General features: G+C 47.9%; 1 protein-coding gene across 1 annotated transcript in view; it reads left to right on the plus strand.

Annotated features, from left to right (window-relative positions):
* The window catches only part of LOC118380362 (ras-associated and pleckstrin homology domains-containing protein 1-like), a 218,551-nt gene that overhangs the window by 161,080 nt on the left and 34,841 nt on the right, over nucleotides 1–22,630 (plus strand). The window contains 1 exon segment of the mRNA XM_052511230.1: nucleotides 4,151–4,261. Within this exon segment, the coding sequence (XP_052367190.1) occupies nucleotides 4,151–4,261 (111 nt within the window).

The following is a 22,630-nucleotide window of genomic DNA, read 5'->3' on the forward strand; positions in this document are numbered from 1 at the left end:
TCTAGAAAGGTATACAGGAGAGAGGGGAGATGGAAACGCATGGGATATTCAGTATAATTAAAGGTAATGTGTCACCCAATTAATTATGATTTTATAAAAAAAATTAAAAAAAATGCATGCTCCTCAAGATAAAAATGAAATATTTTCCCCCGATACAAATTCACTAATTCTAGGCTAATTGTAAGCCGCCCTGCTCAGTCAACGAACCAACAGCATCTCCTAGGCCTGTACGTTCTCTCCTCATGGATAGATGTTTTGGAGCGTAAGGTAACCCAGTCCATCCAGCATGAATACTAATAACATCCAAACTCAAAAGGCCATTACTAGAATCAGTTTAATTTTATTGTATATGCTATTCCAATTATGTACCAAAGACATCTTAAATTAGGTTTTATTTGATGTTTTTCTGCTATGCTTAGGCTACATATTGTATAACAGAACAAACATAATTTTAATTGTAATCATTTTAAGCTTATGCATCAGCTCTAACATGCTTATGGGTGTTTTGAATGAATCATCACCTTTAGAAAAGGGCTGTCCAGTTTGTTTTTAGGCTTTGAAACAACATCCACAACAAGCATGTTTTACACTGTTAAAACCTGCTGTTGAACTTCTTTCCTCAAATTAATCATTACAGGTGGAGTGACAATAGAGCCCTGAGTACCAGGCCATTAGGACCTGATGGAGTGACAATAGAGCCCTGAGTACCAGGCCATTAGGACCTGATGGAGTGACAATAGAGCCCTGAGTACCAGGCCATTAGGACCTGATGGAGTGACAATAGAGCCCTGAGTACCAGGCCATTAGGACCTGATGGAGTGACAATAGAGCCCTGAGTACCACGCCATTAGGACCTGATGGAGGGACAATAGAGCCCTGAGTACCAGGCCATTAGGACCTGATGGAGTGACAATAGAGACCTGAGTACCAGGCCATTAGGACCTGATGGAGGGACAATAGAGACCTGAGTACCAGGCCATTAGGATCTGATGGAGGGACAATCGAGCCCTGAGTACCAGGCCATTAGGACCTGATGGAGGGACAATAGAGCCCTGAGTACCAGGCCATTAGGACCTGATGGAGTGACAATAGAGCCCTGAGTACCAGGCCATTAGGATCTGATGGAAGGACAATAGAGCCCTGAGTACCAGGCCATTAGGACCTGATGGAGGGACAATAGAGACCTGAGTACCAGGCCATTAGGACCTGATGGAGGGACAATAGAGACCTGAGTACCAGGCCATTAGGACCTGATGGAGTGACAATAGAGCCCTGAGTACCAGGCCATTAGGACCTGATGGAGTGACAATAGAGCCCTGAGTACCAGGCCATTAGGACCTGATGGAGTGACAATAGAGCCCTGAGTACCAGGCCATTAGGACCTGATGGAGGGACAATAGAGCCCTGAGTACCAGGCCATTAGGACCTGATGGAGTGACAATAGAGCCCTGAGTACCAGGCCATTAGGACCTGATGGAGGGACAATAGAGCCCTGAGTACCAGGCCATTAGGACCTGATGGAGTGACAATAGAGCCCTGAGTACCAGGCCATTAGGACCTGATGGAGTGACAATAGAGCCCTGAGTACCAGGCCATTAGGACCTGATGGAGGGACAATAGAGCCCTGAGTACCAGGCCATTAGGACCTGATGGAGTGACAATAGAGACCTGAGTACCAGGCCATTAGGACCTGATGGAGGGACAATAGAGCCCTGAGTACCAGGCCATTAGGACCTGATGGAGGGACAATAGAGCCCTGAGTACCAGGCCATTAGGATCTGATGGAGGGACAATCGAGCCCTGAGTACCAGGCCATTAGGACCTGATGGAGGGACAATAGAGCCCTGAGTACCAGGCCATTAGGACCTGATGGAGGGACAATAGAGCCCTGAGTACCAGGCCATTAGGACCTGATGGAGGACAATAGAGACCTGAGTACCAGGCCATTAGGACCTGATGGAGGGACAATAGAGACCTGAGTACCAGGCCATTAGGACCTGATGGAGGGACAATAGAGCCCTGAGTACCAGGCCATTAGGACCTGATGGAGGGACAATAGAGCCCTGAGTACCAGGCCAGTAGGACCTGGTGGAGGGACAATAGAGCCCTGAGTACCAGGCCAGTAGGACCTGATGGAGGGACAATAGAGCCCTGAGTACCAGGCCATTGGGACCTGATGGAGGGACAATAGAGACCTGAGTACCAGGCCATTAGGACCTGGTGGAGGGACAATAGAGACCTGAGTACCAGGCCATTAGGACCTGATGGAGTGACAATAGAGCCCTGAGTACCACGCCATTAGGACCTGATGGAGGGACAATAGAGCCCTGAGTACCAGGCCATTAGGACCTGATGGAGTGACAATAGAGCCCTGAGTACCAGGCCATTAGGACCTGATGGAGGGACAATAGAGCCCTGAGTACCAGGCCATTAGGACCTGATGGAGTGACAATAGAGCCCTGAGTACCAGGCCATTAGGACCTGATGGAGGGACAATAGAGCCCTGAGTACCAGGCCATTAGGACCTGATGGAGTGACAATAGAGCCCTGAGTACCAGGCCATTAGGACCTGATGGAGTGACAATAGAGCCCTGAGTACCAGGCCATTAGGACCTGATGGAGGGACAATAGAGCCCTGAGTACCAGGCCATTAGGACCTGATGGAGTGACAATAGAGCCCTGAGTACCAGGCCATTAGGACCTGATGGAGGGACAATAGAGCCCTGAGTACCAGGCCATTAGGACCTGATGGAGGGACAATAGAGCCCTGAGTACCAGGCCATTAGGACCTGATGGAGGGACAATAGAGCCCTGAGTACCAGGCCATTAGGACCTGATGGAGTGACAATAGAGCCCTGAGTACCAGGCCATTAGGACCTGATGGAGGGACAATAGAGCCCTGAGTACCAGGCCATTAGGACCTGATGGAGTGACAATAGAGCCCTGAGTACCAGGCCATTAGGACCTGATGGAGTGACAATAGAGCCCTGAGTACCAGGCCATTAGGACCTGATGGAGTGACAATAGAGCCCTGAGTACCAGGCCATTAGGACCTGATGGAGTGACAATAGAGCCCTGAGTACCAGGCCATTAGGACCTGATGGAGGGACAATAGAGCCCTGAGTACCAGGCCATTAGGACCTGATGGAGTGACAATAGAGCCCTGAGTACCAGGCCATTAGGACCTGATGGAGGGACAATAGAGCCCTGAGTACCAGGCCATTAGGACCTGATGGAGTGACAATAGAGCCCTGAGTACCACACCATTAGGACCTGATGGAGGGACAATAGAGCCCTGAGTACCAGGCCATTAGGACCTGATGGAGTGACAATAGAGACCTGAGTACCAGGCCATTAGGACCTGATGGAGGGACAATAGAGACCTGAGTACCAGGCCATTAGGATCTGATGGAGGGACAATCGAGCCCTGAGTACCAGGCCATTAGGACCTGATGGAGGGACAATAGAGCCCTGAGTACCAGGCCATTAGGACCTGATGGAGTGACAATAGAGCCCTGAGTACCAGGCCATTAGGATCTGATGGAAGGACAATAGAGCCCTGAGTACCAGGCAGTTAGTACCTGATGGAGGGACAACAGAGACCTGAGTACCAGGCAGTTAGTACCTGATGGAGAGACAACAGAGACCTGAGTACCAGGCCATTAGGACCTGATGGAGTGACAATAGAGCCCTGAGTACCAGGCCATTAGGACCTGATGGAGGGACAATAGAGCCCTGAGTACCAGGCCATTAGGACCTGATGGAGGGGCAATAGAGCCCTGAGTACCAGGCCATTAGGACCTGATGGAGGGGCAATAGAGCCCTGAGTACCAGGCCATTAGGGGCAATAGAGCCCTGAGTACCAGGCCATTAGGAGATTACTATGACTCAAGGTCACGTGGAATTGTTACTAATACTGCCAGTGTGGCAGTATGGTCACCACAACAGCCCTAGTGCCACTCAGTGGATGGTGCAGTGAAGTGAAACACATGACGGTCATCTCTAGATCCTTCATTTCTTCCCTCCTCAGTATGGTCACCACAACAGCCCTAGTGCCACTCAGTGGTGCAGTGAAGTGAAACACATGACGGTCAACTCTAAATCCTTAATTTCTTCCTTCCTCCTCTCCTTCCTCCTCTCTGGCTGGCAGGCTTCCAGAGATCTGGTGTGTTTCCTGCAGCTGGATCATGTTAATGTGTACTACGGACAGGACTACCGCAGCAAGTACAAGGCCCCCACAGACTACTGCCTGGCCCTCAAGGTGAGAACAACATCCCAGCTTGAACCACATTAACTACCACCTAACCCCACAGAGTCCAGGCCCTAACCCCACAGAGTCCAGGCCCTAACCCCACAGAGTCCAGGCCCTATCCCCACAGAGTCCAGGCCCTATCCCCACAGAGTCCGGGCCCTATCCCCACAGAGTCCGGGCCCTATCCCCACAGAGTCCGGGCCCTATCCCCACAGAGTCCAGGCCCTATCCCCACAGAGTCCAGGCCCTAACCCCACAGAGTCCAGGCCCTAACCCCACAGAGTCCAGGCCCTATCCCCACAGAGTCCAGGCCCTATCCCCACAGAGTCCAGGCCCTATCCCCACAGAGTCCGGGCCCTATCCCCACAGAGTCCAGGCCCTATCCCCACAGAGTCCAGGCCCCCTATCCCTATCCCCACAGAGTCCAGGCCCTATCCCCACAGAGTCCAGGCCCTATCCCCACAGAGTCCAGGCCCTATCCCCACAGAGTCCAGGCCCTATCCCCACAGAGTCCAGGCCCTATCCCCACAGAGTCCAGGCCCTATCCCCACAGAGTCCAGGCCCTATCCCCACAGAGTCCAGGCCCTATCCCCACAGAGTCCAGGCCCTATCCCCACAGAGTCCGGGCCCTATCCCCACAGAGTCCAGGCCCTATCCCCACAGAGTCCAGGCCCTATCCCCACAGAGTCCAGGCCCTATCCCCACAGAGTCCAGGCCCTATCCCCACAGAGTCCAGGCCCTATCCCCACAGAGTCCAGGCCCTATCCCCACAGAGTCCAGGCCCTATCCCCACAGAGTCCAGGCCCTATCCCCACAGAGTCCAGGCCCTATCCCCACAGAGTCCAGGCCCTATCCCCACAGAGTCCAGGCCCTATCCCCACAGAGTCCAGGCCCTATCCCCACAGAGTCCAGGCCCTATCCCCACAGAGTCCAGGCCCTATCCCCACAGAGTCCAGGCCCTATCCCCACAGAGTCCAGGCCCTATCCCCACAGAGTCCAGGCCCTATCCCCACAGAGTCCAGGCCCTATCCCCACAGAGTCCAGGCCCTATCCCCACAGAGTCCAGGCCCTATCCCCACAGAGTCCAGGCCCTATCCCCACAGAGTCCAGGCCCTATCCCCACAGAGTCCAGGCCCTATCCCCACAGAGTCCAGGCCCTATCCCCACAGAGTCCAGGCCCTATCCCCACAGAGTCCAGGCCCTATCCCCACAGAGTCCAGGCCCTATCCCCACAGAGTCCAGGCCCTATCCCCACAGAGTCCAGGCCCTATCCCCACAGAGTCCAGGCCCTATCCCCACAGAGTCCAGGCCCTATCCCCACAGAGTCCAGGCCCTATCCCCACAGAGTCCAGGCCCTATCCCCACAGAGTCCAGGCCCTATCCCCACAGAGTCCAGGCCCTATCCCCACAGAGTCCAGGCCCTAACCCCACAGAGTCCAGGCCCTAACCCCACAGAGTCCAGGCCCTATCCCCACAGAGTCCAGGCCCTATCCCCACAGAGTCCAGGCCCTATCCCCACAGAGTCCAGGCCCTATCCCCACAGAGTCCAGGCCCTATCCCCACAGAGTCCAGGCCCTATCCCCACAGAGTCCAGGCCCTATCCCCACAGAGTCCAGGCCCTATCCCCACAGAGAGCCCTATCCCCCAGGCAGGCCCTATCCCCACAGAGTCCAGGCCCTATCCCCACAGAGTCCAGGCCCTATCCCCACAGAGTCCAGGCCCTATCCCCACAGAGTCCAGGCCCTATCCCCACAGAGTCCAGGCCCTATCCCCACAGAGTCCAGGCCCTATCCCCACAGAGTCCAGGCCCTATCCCCACAGAGTCCCCACAGAGTCCAGGCCCTATCCCCACAGAGTCCAGGCCCTATCCCCACAGAGTCCAGGCCCTATCCCCACAGAGTCCAGGCCCTATCCCCACAGAGTCCAGGCCCTATCCCCACAGAGTCCAGGCCCTATCCCCACAGAGTCCAGGCCCTATCCCCACAGAGTCCAGGCCCTATCCCCACAGAGTCCAGGCCCTATCCCCACAGAGTCCAGGCCCTATCCCCACAGAGTCCAGGCCCTATCCCCACAGAGTCCAGGCCCTATCCCCACAGAGTCCAGGCCCTATCCCCACAGAGTCCGGGCCCTATCCCCACAGAGTCCGGGCCCTATCCCCACAGAGTCCGGGCCCTAACCCCACAGAGTCCAGGCCCTAACCCCACAGAGTCCGGGCCCTAACCCCACAGAGTCCAGGCCCTAACCCCACAGAGTCCAGGCCCTAACCCCACAGAGTCCAGGCCCTATCCCCACAGAGTCCAGGCCCTATCCCCACAGAGTCCAGGCCCTAACCCCACAGAGTCCAGGCCCTAACCCCACAGAGTCCAGGCCCTAACCCCACAGAGTCCAGGCCCTAACCCCACAGAGTCCAGGCCCTAACCCCACAGAGTCCAGGCCCTAACCCCACAGAGTCCAGGCCCTATCCCCACAGAGTCCAGGCCCTATCCCCACAGAGTCCAGGCCCTAACCCCACAGAGTCCGGGCCCTATCCCCACAGAGTCCGGGCCCTATCCCCACAGAGTCCGGGCCCTATCCCCACAGAGTCCGGGCCCTATCCCCACAGAGTCCGGGCCCTAACCCCACAGAGTCCGGGCCCTAACCCCACAGAGTCCGGGCCCTAACCCCACAGAGTCCGGGCCCTAACCCCACAGAGAAATGTCTAGTCCTCAAGGTGAGAGCAAAGGCCTCCACACCATTACCATCTGACCTCTGTTGCCTTTTCTAACACCTGAACACTATAGGATCCCAAATGTCACCATATTCCCAATATCAGGGCTCTAAGAAGCCGCCGAAGAACATGACTGATGTTTTACATTCTACCAACCAATTGTGCTATTTTGTTTGTTTTTGTGCGTTTTGTGTAACATATATTTTTTTAATACAAATGTTATACATAATGTTGCTGCTACCGTCTCTTATGACCGAAAAGAGCTTCTGGACATCAGAACAGAGGTTACTCACCGCGGACTGGAAGAAACCTTTTCCTTTTAACGAGTCCGACGAGAAGGATATCCTGCTTTCACTGAAACAGGCCCAGATCCACGCCTTTTGCGTGAACACAAGACGCAGGAAAAGGGGCCGCGGATCGGGGCTCCTTCTGAGAATCCACAGGCGAGCGAGTAAACTCCCACTGCCATCCCTTCTTCTAGCTAACGTGCAATCATTGGAAAATAAAATTGATGATCTACAATTTAAGATCATCCTACCAATGGGACATTAAAAACTAACATCTTATGTTTCGTGGCTGAACGACGATACGGACAATATAGAGCTATCTTCGCTTTATAGAGTTACCTTCGCTTTATAGAGTTACCTTCGCTTTATAGAGTTACCTTCGCTTTATAGAGTTACCTTCGCTTTATAGAGTTACCTTCGCTTTATAGAGTTACCTTCGCTTAATAGAGCTACCTTCGCTTTATAGAGCTACCTTCGCTTTATAGAGTTACCTTCGCTTTATAGAGTTACCTTCGCTTTATAGAGTTACCTTCGCTTTATAGAGCTACCTTCGCTTTATAGAGCTACCTTCGCTTTATAGAGTTACCTTCGCTTTATAGAGTTACCTTCGCTTTATAGAGTTACCTTCGCTTTAAAGAGCTACCTTCTCTTTATAGAGTTACCTTCGCTTTATAGAGCTACCTTCGCTTTATAGAGTTACCTTTGCTTTAACTCCAACCCTGTTCCTGGAGAGATACCCTCCTGTAGGTTTGAACTCCAACCCCAGTTGTAACTAACCTGATGCAGTTTATCAACCAGCTAGATGTGCTAGATTAGGGTTGGAGTTAACACCTACAGGAGGGTATCTCTCCAGGAACAGGGTTGGAGTTAAAACCTACAGGAGGGTCTCTCTCCAGGAACAGGGTTGGAGTTAAAACCTACAGGAGGGTCTCTCTCCAGGAACAGGGTTGGAGTTAAAACCTACAGGAGGGTCTCTCTCCAGGAACAGGGTTGGAGTTAAAACCTACAGGAGGGTCTCTCCAGGAACAGGGTTGGAACAGGGTTGGAGTTAAAACCTACAGGAGGGTCTCTCTCCAGGAACAGGGTTGGATTTAACCTCCAGGGGGGTCTCTCTACAGGAACAGGGTTGGAGTTAAAACCTACAGGAGGGTCTCTCTCCAGGAACAGGGTTGGAGTTAAAACCTACAGGAGGGTCTCTCTCCAGGAACAGGGTTGGAGTTAAAACCTACAGGATTTCCTAATATTTAGCAAACCACACAGGCACACTCCAACACTAACATAATTTACACACACAGTATTTGTGTTTAGTGAGTCCGCCAGATCAGAGGCAGTAGGGAGGACCAGGGATGTTCTCTGTTTAGTGAGTCCTCCAGATCAGAGGCAGTAGGGAGGACCAGGGATGTTCTCTGTTTAGTGAGTCCGCCAGATCAGAGGCCGTAGGGATGACCAGGGATGTTCTCTGTTTAGTGAGTCCTCCAGATCAGAGGCAGTAGGGATGACCAGGGATGTTCTCTGTTTAGTGAGACCTCCAGATCAGAGGCAGTAGGGATGACCAGGGATGTTCTCTGTTTAGTGAGACCTCCAGATCAGAGGCAGTAGGGATGACCAGGGATGTTCTCTGTTTAGTGAGTCCTCCAGATCAGAGGCAGTAGGGATGACCAGGGATGTTCTCTGTTTAGTGAGTCCTCCAGATCAGAGGCAGTAGGGATGACCAGGGATGTTCTCTGTTTAGTGAGTCCTCCAGATCAGAGGCAGTAGGGATGACCAGGGATGTTCTCTGTTTAGTGAGTCCTCCAGATCAGAGGCAGCAGGGATGACCAGGGATGTTCTCTGTTTAGTGAGTCCTCCAGATCAGAGGCAGTAGGGATGACCAGGGATGTTCTCTGTTTAGTGAGTCCTCCAGATCAGAGGCAGTAGGGATGACCAGGGATGTTCTCTGTTTAGTGAGTCCTCCAGATCAGAGGCAGTAGGGATGGCATCGTGTTATATTGACAGGTGGGTGAAAGGGACCATACTTCTGTCCTGCCTGAGCATTTTGTGTACTACTTGTCACTGCTAGTAACCAACACTGTGTACTACTTGTCACTGCTAGTAACACCAACACTGTGTACTACTTGTCACTGCTAGTAACACCAACACTGTGTACTACTTGTCACTGCTAGTAACACTGTGTACTACTTGTCACTGCTAGTAACCAACACTGTGTACTACTTGTCACTGCTAGTAACCAACACTGTGTACTACTTGTCACTGCTAGTAACCAACACTGTGTACTACTTGTCACTGCTAGTAACACTGTGTACTACTTGTCACTGCTAGTAACACTGTGTACTACTTGTCACTGCTAGTAACACTGTGTACTACTTGTCACTGCTAGTAACACCAACACTGTGTACTACTTGTCACTGCTAGTAACACCAACACTGTGTACTACTTGTCACTGCTAGTAACACCAACACTGTGTACTACTTGTCACTGCTAGTAACACTGTGTACTACTTGTCACTGCTAGTAACACTGTGTACTACTTGTCACTGCTAGTAACACCAACACTGTGTACTACTTGTCACTGCTAGTAACACCAACACTGTGTACTACTTGTCACTGCTAGTAACACTGTGTACTACTTGTCACTGCTAGTAACCAACACTGTGTACTACTTGTCACTGCTAGTAACACTGTGTACTACTTGTCACTGCTAGTAACACCAACACTGTGTACTACTTGTCACTGCTAGTAACACCAACACTGTGTACTACTTGTCACTGCTAGTAACACCAACACTGTGTACTACTTGTCACTGCTAGTAACACTGTGTACTACTTGTCACTGCTAGTAACACCAACACTGTGTACTACTTGTCACTGCTAGTAACACCAACACTGTGTACTACTTGTCACTGCTAGTAACACCAACACTGTGTACTACTTGTCACTGCTAGTAACCAACACTGTGTATTACTTGTCACTGCTAGTAACACTGTGTACTACTTGTCGCTGCTAGTAACACCAACACTGTGTACTACTTGTCACTGCTAGTAACCAACACTGTGTACTACTTGTCACTGCTAGTAACACTGTGTACTACTTGTCACTGCTAGTAACCAACACTGTGTACTACTTGTCACTGCTAGTAACACCAACACTGTGTATTACTTGTCACTGCTAGTAACACTGTGTACTACTTGACACTGCTAGTAACACTGTGTACTACTTGTCACTGCTAGTAACACTGTGTACTACTTGACACTGCTAGTAACACTGTGTACTACTTGTCACTGCTAGTAACACTGTGTACTACTTGTCACTGCTAGTAACACCAACACTGTGTACTACTTGTCACTGCTAGTAACACCAACACTGTGTACTACTTGTCACTGCTAGTAACACTGTGTACTACTTGTCACTGCTAGTAACACTGTGTACTACTTGTCACTGCTAGTAACACTGTGTACTACTTGTCACTGCTAGTAACACCAACACTGTGTACTACTTGTCACTGCTAGTAACACTGTGTACTACTTGTCACTGCTAGTAACACTGTGTACTACTTGTCACTGCTAGTAACACTGTGTACTACTTGTCACTGCTAGTAACCAACACTGTGTACTACTTGTCACTGCTAGTAACCAACACTGTGTACTACTTGTCACTGCTAGTAACCAACACTGTGTACTACTTGTCACTGCTAGTAACACTGTGTACTACTTGTCACTGCTAGTAACACTGTGTACTACTTGTCACTGCTAGTAACACTGTGTACTACTTGTCACTGCTAGTAACACCAACACTGTGTACTACTTGTCACTGCTAGTAACACTGTGTACTACTTGTCACTGCTAGTAACACCAACACTGTGTACTACTTGTCACTGCTAGTAACACCAACACTGTGTACTACTTGTCACTGCTAGTAACACTGTGTACTACTTGTCACTGCTAGTAACCAACACTGTGTACTACTTGTCGCCGCTAGTAACCAACACTGTGTACTACTTGTCACTGCTAGTAACACTGTGTACTACTTGTTGCTGCTAGTAACACCAACACTGTGTACTACTTGTCACTGCTAGTAACACTGTGTACTACTTGTCACTGCTAGTAACACCAACACTGTGTACTACTTGTCACTGCTAGTAACCAACACTGTGTACTACTTGTTGCTGCTAGTAACACCAACACTGTGTACTACTTGTCACTGCTAGTAACACTGTGTACTACTTGTCACTGCTAGTAACCAACACTGTGTACTACTTGTCACTGCTAGTAACACTGTGTACTACTTGTTGCTGCTAGTAACACCAACACTGTGTACTACTTGTCACTGCTAGTAACACCAACACTGTGTACTACTTGTCACTGCTAGTAACCAACACTGTGTACTACTTGTCACTGCTAGTAACACCAACACTGTGTACTACTTGTTGCTGCTAGTAACACCAACACTGTGTACTACTTGTCACTGCTAGTAACACTGTGTACTACTTGTCACTGCTAGTAACCAACACTGTGTACTACTTGTCACTGCTAGTAACACCAACACTGTGTACTACTTGTCACTGCTAGTAACACCAACACTGTGTACTACTTGTCACTGCTAGTAACACTGTGTACTACTTGTCACTGCTAGTAACCAACACTGTGTACTACTTGTCGCCGCTAGTAACACCAACACTGTGTACTACTTGTCACTGCTAGTAACACTGTGTACTACTTGTCACTGCTAGTAACACTGTGTACTACTTGTCACCGCTAGTAACACCAACACTGTGTACTACTTGTCACTGCTAGTAACACTGTGTACTACTTGTCACTGCTAGTAACACTGTGTACTACTTGTCACTGCTAGTAACACTGTGTACTACTTGTCACTGCTAGTAACACTGTGTACTACTTGTCACTGCTAGTAACCAACACTGTGTACTACTTGTCACTGCTAGTAACACCAACACTGTGTACTACTTGTCACTGCTAGTAACACTGTGTACTACTTGTCACTACTAGTAACACTGTGTACTACTTGTCACTGCTAGTAACACCAACACTGTGTACTACTTGTCACTGCTAGTAACACACTGTGTACTGCTTGTCACTGCTAGTAACACTGTGTACTACTTGTCACTGCTAGTAACACCAACACTGTGTACTACTTGTTGCTGCTAGTAACCAACACTGTGTACTACTTGTCACTGCTAGTAACACTGTGTACTACTTGTTGCTGCTAGTAACACTGTGTACTACTTGTCACTGCTAGTAACACCAACACTGTGTACTACTTGTCACTGCTAGTAACACCAACACTGTGTACTACTTGTCACTGCTAGTAACACTGTGTACTACTTGTCACTGCTAGTAACACTGTGTACTACTTGTCACTGCTAGTAACACCAACACTGTGTACTACTTGTCACTGCTAGTAACACTGTGTACTACTTGTCACTGCTAGTAACACTGTGTACTACTTGTCACTGCTAGTAACACCAACACTGTGTACTACTTGTCACTGCTAGTAACACCAACACTGTGTACTACTTGTCACTGCTAGTAACACCAACACTGTGTACTACTTGTCACTGCTAGTAACACTGTGTACTACTTGTCACTGCTAGTAACACTGTGTACTACTTGTCACTGCTAGTAACACCAACACTGTGTACTACTTGTCACTGCTAGTAACACTGTGTACTACTTGTCACTGCTAGTAACACCAACACTGTGTACTACTTGTCACTGCTAGTAACACCAACACTGTGTACTACTTGTCACTGCTAGTAACACTGTGTACTACTTGTCACTGCTAGTAACACCAACACTGTGTACTACTTGTCACTGCTAGTAACACTGTGTACTACTTGTCACTGCTAGTAACACTGTGTACTACTTGTCACTGCTAGTAACACCAACACTGTGTACTACTTGTCACTGCTAGTAACACTGTGTACTACTTGTCACTGCTAGTAACACTGTGTACTACTTGTCACTGCTAGTAACACCAACACTGTGTACTACTTGTCACTGCTAGTAACACCAACACTGTGTACTACTTGTCACTGCTAGTAACACTGTGTACTACTTGTCACTGCTAGTAACACTGTGTACTACTTGTCACTGCTAGTAACACCAACACTGTGTACTACTTGTCACTGCTAGTAACACCAACACTGTGTACTACTTGTCACTGCTAGTAACACCAACACTGTGTACTACTTGTCACTGCTAGTAACACTGTGTACTACTTGTCACTGCTAGTAACACCAACACTGTGTACTACTTGTCACTGCTAGTAACACTGTGTACTACTTGTCACTGCTAGTAACACTGTGTACTACTTGTCACTGCTAGTAACACTGTGTACTACTTGTCACTGCTAGTAACACCAACACTGTGTACTACTTGTCACTGCTAGTAACACTGTGTACTACTTGTCACTGCTAGTAACACTGTGTACTACTTGTCACTGCTAGTAACACTGTGTACTACTTGTCACTGCTAGTAACACTGTGTACTACTTGTCACTGCTAGTAACACTGTGTACTACTTGTCACTGCTAGTAACACCAACACTGTGTACTACTTGTCACTGCTAGTAACACTGTGTACTACTTGTCACTGCTAGTAACACCAACACTGTGTACTACTTGTCACTGCTAGTAACACTGTGTACTACTTGTCACTGCTAGTAACACCAACACTGTGTACTACTTGTCACTGCTAGTAACACTGTGTACTACTTGTCACTGCTAGTAACACTGTGTACTACTTGTCACTGCTAGTAACACTGTGTACTACTTGTCACTGCTAGTAACACTGTGTACTACTTGTCACTGCTAGTAACACTGTGTACTACTTGTCACTGCTAGTAACACTGTACTACTTGTCACTGCTAGTAACACTGTGTACTACTTGTCACTGCTAGTAACACTGTGTACTACTTGTCACTGCTAGTAACACTGTGCACTACTTGTCACTGCTAGTAACACTGTGTACTACTTGTCACTGCTAGTAACACTGTGTACTACTTGTCACTGCTAGTAACCAACACTGCATATGTCTGACTCTAGCTGTAATGATGCCCAGGAGATAAATATATTTTGGATATAGGGTAGTCTTGAGTCTCTTCATGTTAAGTTAGCAAAGCACTCAGTGAGGCCAAAGACCCAGCCGCTAGTAACATGTTGAATCTAGTAGCACCTGTAACTTCACTGTAGCTAGTTAGTACCACCTGTAAACTCACTGTAGCTAGTTAGTACCACCTGTAAACTCACTGTAGCTAGTTAGCAGCCCCTGTAAACTCACTGTAGCTAGTTAGTACCACCTGTAAACTCACTGTAGCTAGTTAGCAGCCCCTGTAAACTCACTGTAGCTAGTTAGTACCACCTGTAAACTCACTGTAGCTAGTTAGCAGCACCTGTAAACTCACTGTAACTAGTTAGCAGCACCTGTAAACTCACTGTAGCTAGTTAGCAGCACCTGTAAACTCACTGTAGCTAGTTAGTACCACCTGTACACTCACTGTAGCTAGTTAGTACCACCTGTAAACTCACTGTAGCTCATTAGCAGCACCTGTAAACTCACTGTAGCTAGTTAGTACCACCTGTAAACTCACCGTAGCTAGTTAGTACCACCTGTAAACTGACTGTAGCTAGTTAGCAGCACCTGTAAACTGACTGTAGCTAGTTAGTACCACCTGTAAACTCACTGTAGCTAGTTAGTACCACCTGTAAACTCACTGTAGCTAGTTAGCAGCACCTGTAACTTCCATGTAGCTAGTTAGCAGCACCTGTAAACTTCCTGTAGCTCGTTAGTACCACCTGTACACTCACTGTAGCTAGTTAGCAGCACCTGTAACTTCACTGTAGCTAGTTAACAGCACCTGTAAACTCACTGTAGCTAGTTAGTACCACCTGTAAACTCACTGTAGCTAGTTAACAGCACCTGTAAACTCACTGTAGCTAGTTAACAGCACCTGTAAACTCACTGTAGCTAGTTAGCACCACCTGTAAACTCACTGTAACTAGTTAACAGCACCTGTAAACTCACTGTAGCTAGTTAACATCACCTGTAAACTCACTGTAGCTAGTTAACATCACCTGTAAACTCACTGTAGCTAGTTAGTACCACCTGTAAACTTACTGTAGCTAGTTAGTACCACCTGTAAACTCACTGTAGCTAGTTAACAGCACATGTAAACTCACTGTAACTAGTTAGTACCAGCTGTAAACTTACTGTAACTAGTTAACAGCACCTGTAAACTCACTGTAGCTAGTTAGCAGTACCTGTAAACTCACTGTAACTAGTTAGTACCACCTGTAAACTCACTGTAACTAGTTAGCAGCCCCTGTAAACTCACTGTAGCTAGTTAGTACCACCTGTAAACTCACTGTAGCTAGTTAGCAGCACCTGTAAACTCACTGTAACTAGTTAGCAGCACCTGTAAACTCACTGTAGCTAGTTAACAGCACCTGTAACTTCACTGTAGCTAGTTAGCAGCACCTGTAAACTCACTGTAGCTAGTTAGTACCACCTGTAAACTCACTGTAGCTAGTTAGCAGCACCCGTAAACTCACTGTAACTAGTTAACAGCACCTGTAAACTCACTGTAGCTAGTTAGCAGCACCTGTAAACTCACTGTAGCTAGTTAGCACCACCTGTAAACTCACTGTAGCTAGTTAACAGCACATGTAAACTCACTGTAACTAGTTAGTACCAGCTGTAAACTTACTGTAACTAGTTAACAGCACCTGTAAACTCACTGTAGCTAGTTAGCAGTACCTGTAAACTCACTGTAACTAGTTAGTACCACCTGAACACTCACAGTAGCTCCAGCTGGAATCATGCCTACTGCCCAAGGCATTGCTGGTGCTTTGAAAATACTGTATTCCAAATGTCTTCATGTTATGTTAGCCAGGTTTGGTTTTTGTTGTTGAAGAGAGTAGCAGGGACACTGCTCGCTCCCAAATACCTTCTCATATACTTCACTTCCTGAAAGGGAGGAAAATAGATTTCTTTGTATCCTTTTGTGACTCATCTTTCAAAACTTCACAGTCCCAGATTTTAAAAAACAGACTAGGAGCTTTAAAGAGGGGATAGGTGGAGGGAGACTGGGGAGATGGGGGCTTCCGTTTGCCTAGTTGTTTTGGAACACTGATTCCCTGCAGTGATGGTGTTTGGGACACTGATTCCCTGCAGTGATGGTGTTTGGGACACTGATTCTCTGCAGTGATGGTGTTTGGGACACTGATTCTCTGCAGTGATGGTGTTTGGGACACTGATTCTCTGCAGTGATGGTGTTTGGGACACTGATTCTCTGCAGTGATGGTGTTTGGGACACTGATTCTCTGCAGTGATGGTGTTTGGGACACTGATTCTCTGCAGTGATGGTGTTTGGGACACTGATTCCCTGCAGTGATGGTGTTTGGGACACTGATTCTCTGCAGTGATGGTGTTTGGGACACTGATTCCCTGCAGTGATGGTGTTTGGGACACTGATTCTCTGCAGTGATGGTGTTTGGGACACTGATTCTCTACAGTGATGGTGTTTGGGACACTGATTCTCTGCAGTGATGGTGTTTGGGACACTGATTCTCTGCAGTGATGGTGTTTGGGACACTGATTCTCTGCAGTGATGGTGTTTGGGACACTGATTCTCTGCAGTGATGGTGTTTGGGACACTGATTCTCTGCAGTGATGGTGTTTGGGACACTGATTCTCTGCAGTGATGGTGTTTGGGACACTGATTCCCTGCAGTGATGGTGTTTGGGACACTGATTCCCTGCAGTGATGGTGTTTGGGACACTGATTCTCTGCAGTGATGGTGTTTGGGACACTGATTCTCTGCAGTGATGGTGTTTGGGACACTGATTCCCTGCAGTGATGGTGTTTGGGACACTGATTCCCTGCAGTGATGGTGTTTGGGACACTGATTCCCTGCAGTGATGGTGTTTGGGACACTGATTACCTGCAGTGATGGTGTTTGGGACACTGATTCCCTGCAGTGATGGTGTTTGGGACACTGATTCTCTGCAGTGATGGTGTTTGGGACACTGATTCTCTGCAGTGATGGTGTTTGGGACACTGATTCTCTGCAGTGATGGTGTTTGGGACACTGATTCTCTGCAGTGATGGTGTTTGGGACACTGATTCTCTGCAGTGATGGTGTTTGGGACACTAATTCTCTGCAGTGATGGTGTTTGGACACTGATTCTCTGCAGTGATGGTGTTTGGGACACTGATTCTCTGCAGTGATGGTGTTTGGGACACTGATTCTCTGCAGTGATGGTGTTTGGGACACTGATTCTCTGCAGTGATGGTGTTTGGGACACTGATTCTCTGCAGTGATGGTGTTTGGGACACTGATTCTCTGCAGTGATGGTGTTTGGGACACTGATTCTCTGCAGTGATGGTGTTTGGGACACTGATTCCCTGCAGTGATTGTGTTTGGGACACTGATTCTCTGCAGTGATGGTGTTTGGGACACTGATTCTCTGCAGTGATGGTGTTTGGGACACTGATTCCCTGCGGTGATGGTGTTTGGGACACTGATTCCCTGCAGTGATGGTGTTTGGGACACGGATTCCCTGCAGTGATTGTGTTTGGGACAGTGATTCCCTGCAGTGATGGTGTTTGGGACAGTGATTCCCTGCAGTGATGGTGTTTGGGACAGTGATTCCCTGCAGTGATGGTGTTTGGGACACTGATTCTCTGCAGTGATGGTGTTTGGGACACTGATTCTCTACAGTGATGGTGTTTGGGACACTGATTCCCTGCAGTGATGGTGTTTGGGACACTGATTCTCTGCAGTGATGGTGTTTGGGACACTGATTTCCTGCAGTGATGGTGTTTGGGACACTGATTCCCTGCAGTGATGGTGTTTGGGACACTGATTCTCTGCAGTGATGGTGTTTGGGACACTGATTCTCTGCAGTGATGGTGTTTGGGACACTGATTCTCTGCAGTGATGGTGTTTGGGACACTGATTCTCTGCAGTGATGGTGTTTGGGACACTGATTCTCTGCAGTGATGGTGTTTGGGACACTGATTCTCTGCAGTGATGGTGTTTGGGACACTGATTCCCTGCAGTGATGGTGTTTGGGACACTGATTCCCTGCAGTGATGGTGTTTGGGACAGAGTGGGAGAAAGGAGAACGCAGGGACGTTCTTTATATTGGCAGTATTAGAGGCTGACTCCACAGCCATGTCAATTATGAACATAATATTTAACTTTCTTTTCCTCAGGAAGGGAACCTAGTAAACAGAGAAGTTGATCTGTTCTGGTTTGATGGTAATGTTTCCATGTAATCCCTGATGGGAGTAACTGGGTAGAACAGAGGGATTGAGGATGTTGGATCCAGTGATAATTTTAGCATTAAATCCAAGTGGGATGCAGCCAGCAAAGCCACAACACAACACAATACAATACAGCCAGCAAAGCCACAACACAACACAATACAATACAATACAACACAATACAGCCAGCAAAGCCACACCACAACACAATACAATACAATACAATACAGCCAGCAAAGCCACAACACAATACAATACAGCCAGCAAAGCCACAACACAATACAATACAATACAGCCAGCAAAGCCACAACACAATACAATACAGCCCGCAAAGCCACAACACAATACAATACAATACAATACAGCCAGCAAAGCCACAACACAACACAATACAATACAATACAGCCAGCAAAGCCACAACACAACACAATACAATACAACACAATACAGCCAGCAAAGCCACAACACAACACAATACAGCCAGCAAAGCCACAACACAACACAATACAATACAATACAGCCAGCAAAGCCACAACACAACACAATACAATAGAATACAACACAATACAACACAATACAGCCAGCAAAGCCACAACACAACACAATACAATACAGCCAGCAAAGCCACAACACAACACAACACAATACAATACAATACAATACAATACAGCCAGCAAAGCCACAACACAACACAACACAATACAATACAATACAATACAGCCAGCAAAGCCACAACACAACACAACACAATACAGCCAGCAAAGCCACAACACAACACAATACAATACAACACAACACAATACAGCCAGCAAAGCCACAACACAACACAATACAATACAATACAATACAGCCAGCAAAGCCACAACACAACACAATACAATACAATACAATACAATACAGCCAGCAAAGCCACAACACAACACAACACAACACAATACAATACAATACAATACAATGCAGCCAGCAAAGCCACAACACAACACAATACAATACAACACAACACAATACAGCCAGCAAAGCCACAATACAATACAATACAGCCAGCAAAGCCACAACACAACACAATACAATACAATACAATACAGCCAGCAAAGCCACAACACAACACAATACAATACAGCCAGCAAAGCCACAACACAACACAATACAATACAGCCAGCAAAGGCACAACACAACACAATACAATACAATACAGCCAGCAAAGCCACAACACAATACAATACAATACAGCCAGCAAAGCCACAACACAACACAATAAAATACAGCCAGCAAAGCCACAACACAATACAATACAATACAATACAATACAATACAACACAATACAGCCAGCAAAGCCACAACACAACACAATACAGCCAGCAAAGCCACAACACAATACAATACAACACAATACAGCCAGCAAAGCCACAACACAACACAATGCAGCCAGCAAAGCCACAACACAACACAATACAATACAGCCAGCAAAGCCACAACACAATACAGCCAGCAAAGCCACAACACAACACAATACAATACAGCCAGCAAAGCCACAACACAACACAATACAACACAGCCAGCAAAGCCACAACACAATACAACACAACACAATACAGCCAGCAAAGCCACAACACAATACAGCCAGCAAAGCCACAACACAACACAATACAATACAGCCAGCAAAGCCACAACACAACACAATACAGCCAGCAAAGCCACAACACAACACAATACAACACAGCCAGCAAAGCCACAACACAATACAACACAACACAATACAGCCAGCAAAGCCACAACACAATGCAGCCAGCAAAGCCACAACACAATACATTACAATACAGCCAGCAAAGCCACAACACAATACAATACAATACAGCCAGCAAAGCCACAACACAATACAATACAATACAGCCAGCAAAGCCACAACACAATACAATACAATACAGCCAGCAAAGCCACAACACAATACAATACAATACAGCCAGCAAAGCCACAACACAATACATTACAATACAGCCAGCAAAGCCACAACACAATACAATACAATACAGCCAGCAAAGCCACAACACAATACAATACAATACAGCCAGCAAAGCCACAACACAATACAATACAATACAGCCAGCAAAGCCACAACACAACACAACACAATACAATACAATACAATACAATACAATACAATACAGCCAGCAAAGCCACAACACAACACAATACAATACAGCCAGCAAAGCCACAACACAACACAATACAATACATTACAATACAGCCAGCAAAGCCACAACACAACACAATACAATACAATACAGCCAGCAAAGCCACAACACAATACAATACAATACAGCCAGCAAAGCCACAACACAATACAATACAATACAATAGAGCCAGCAAAGCCACAACACAATACAGCCAGCAAAGCCACAACACAACACAACACAATACATTACTTGCACTATAATGGTGACAAGCGGTGCCCACAAACTGTTCGGGCCGACATAAAGCTGTCCCCAACACCTTACCAACACCTGACCACTAATACACCTGGCTGTCAGCAGAGTACCAACACCTTACCACTGCTACACCTGGTTATCAGCAGAGTACCAACACCTTACCACTGCTACACCTGGCTATCAGCAGAGTACCAACACCTTACCACTGCTACACCTGGCTATCAGCAGAGTACCAACACCTTACCACTGCTACACCTGGCTATCAGCAGAGTACCAACACCTTACCACTGCTACACCTGGCTATCAGCAGAGTCCCAACACCTTACCACTGCTACACCTGGCTATCAGCAGAGTCCCAACACCTGACCACTAATACACCTGGCTATCAGCAGAGTCCCAACACCTGACCACTAATACACCTGGCTATCAGCAGAGTCCCAACACCTGACCACAAATACACCTGGCTATCAGCAGAGTACCAACAGCAGTCCCAACACCTGACCACTGCTACACCTGGCTATCAGCAGAGTCCCAACACCTTACCACTGCTACACCTGGCTATCAGCAGAGTACCAACACCTTACCACTGCTACACCTGGCTATCAGCAGAGTACCAACACCTTACCACTGCTACACCTGGCTATCAGCAGAGTCCCAACACCTTACCACTGCTACACCTGGCTATCAGCAGAGTCCCAACACCTTACCACTGCTACACCTGGCTATCAGCAGAGACCCAACACCTTACCACTGTTACACCTGGTTATCAGCAGAGTCCCAACACCTTACCACTGCTACACCTGGCTATCAGCAGAGACCCAACACCTTACCACTGCTACACCTGGCTATCAGCAGAGTACCAACACCTTACCACTGCTACACCTGGCTATCAGCAGAGTCCCAACACCTTACCACTGCTACACCTGGCTATCAGCAGAGTCCCAACACCTTACCACTGCTACACCTGGCTATCAGCAGAGTCCCAACACCTTACCACTGCTACACCTGGCTATCAGCAGAGACCCAACACCTTACCACTGTTACACCTGGTTATCAGCAGAGTCCCAACACCTTACCACTGTTACACCTGGTTATCAGCAGAGTCCCAACACCTTACCACTGCTACACCTGGCTATCAGCAGAGTACCAACACCTTACCACTGCTACACCTGGCTATCAGCAGAGACCCAACACCTTACCACTGTTACACCTGGTTATCAGCAGAGTCCCAACACCTTACCACTGTTACACCTGGTTATCAGCAGAGTCCCAACACCTTACCACTGCTACACCTGGCTATCAGCAGAGTACCAACACCTTACCACTGCTACACCTGGCTATCAGCAGAGACCCAACACCTTACCACTGTTACACCTGGCTATCAGCAGAGTCCCAACACCTTACCACTGTTACACCTGGCTATCAGCAGAGTACCAACACCTTACCACTGCTACACCTGGCTATCAGCAGAGTACCAACACCTTACCACTGCTACACCTGGCTATCAGCAGAGTACCAACACCTTACCACTGCTACACCTGGCTATCAGCAGAGTACCAACACCTTACCACTGCTACACCTGGCTATCAGCAGAGTACCAACACCTTACCACTGCTACACCTGGCTATCAGCAGAGTACCAACACCTTACCACTGCTACACCTGGCTATCAGCAGA

The sequence above is a fragment of the Oncorhynchus keta genome, unplaced genomic scaffold, assembly GCF_023373465.1.
Source record: "Oncorhynchus keta strain PuntledgeMale-10-30-2019 unplaced genomic scaffold, Oket_V2 Un_contig_650_pilon_pilon, whole genome shotgun sequence".
Classification (NCBI taxonomy): Eukaryota; Metazoa; Chordata; class Actinopteri; order Salmoniformes; family Salmonidae; genus Oncorhynchus; species Oncorhynchus keta.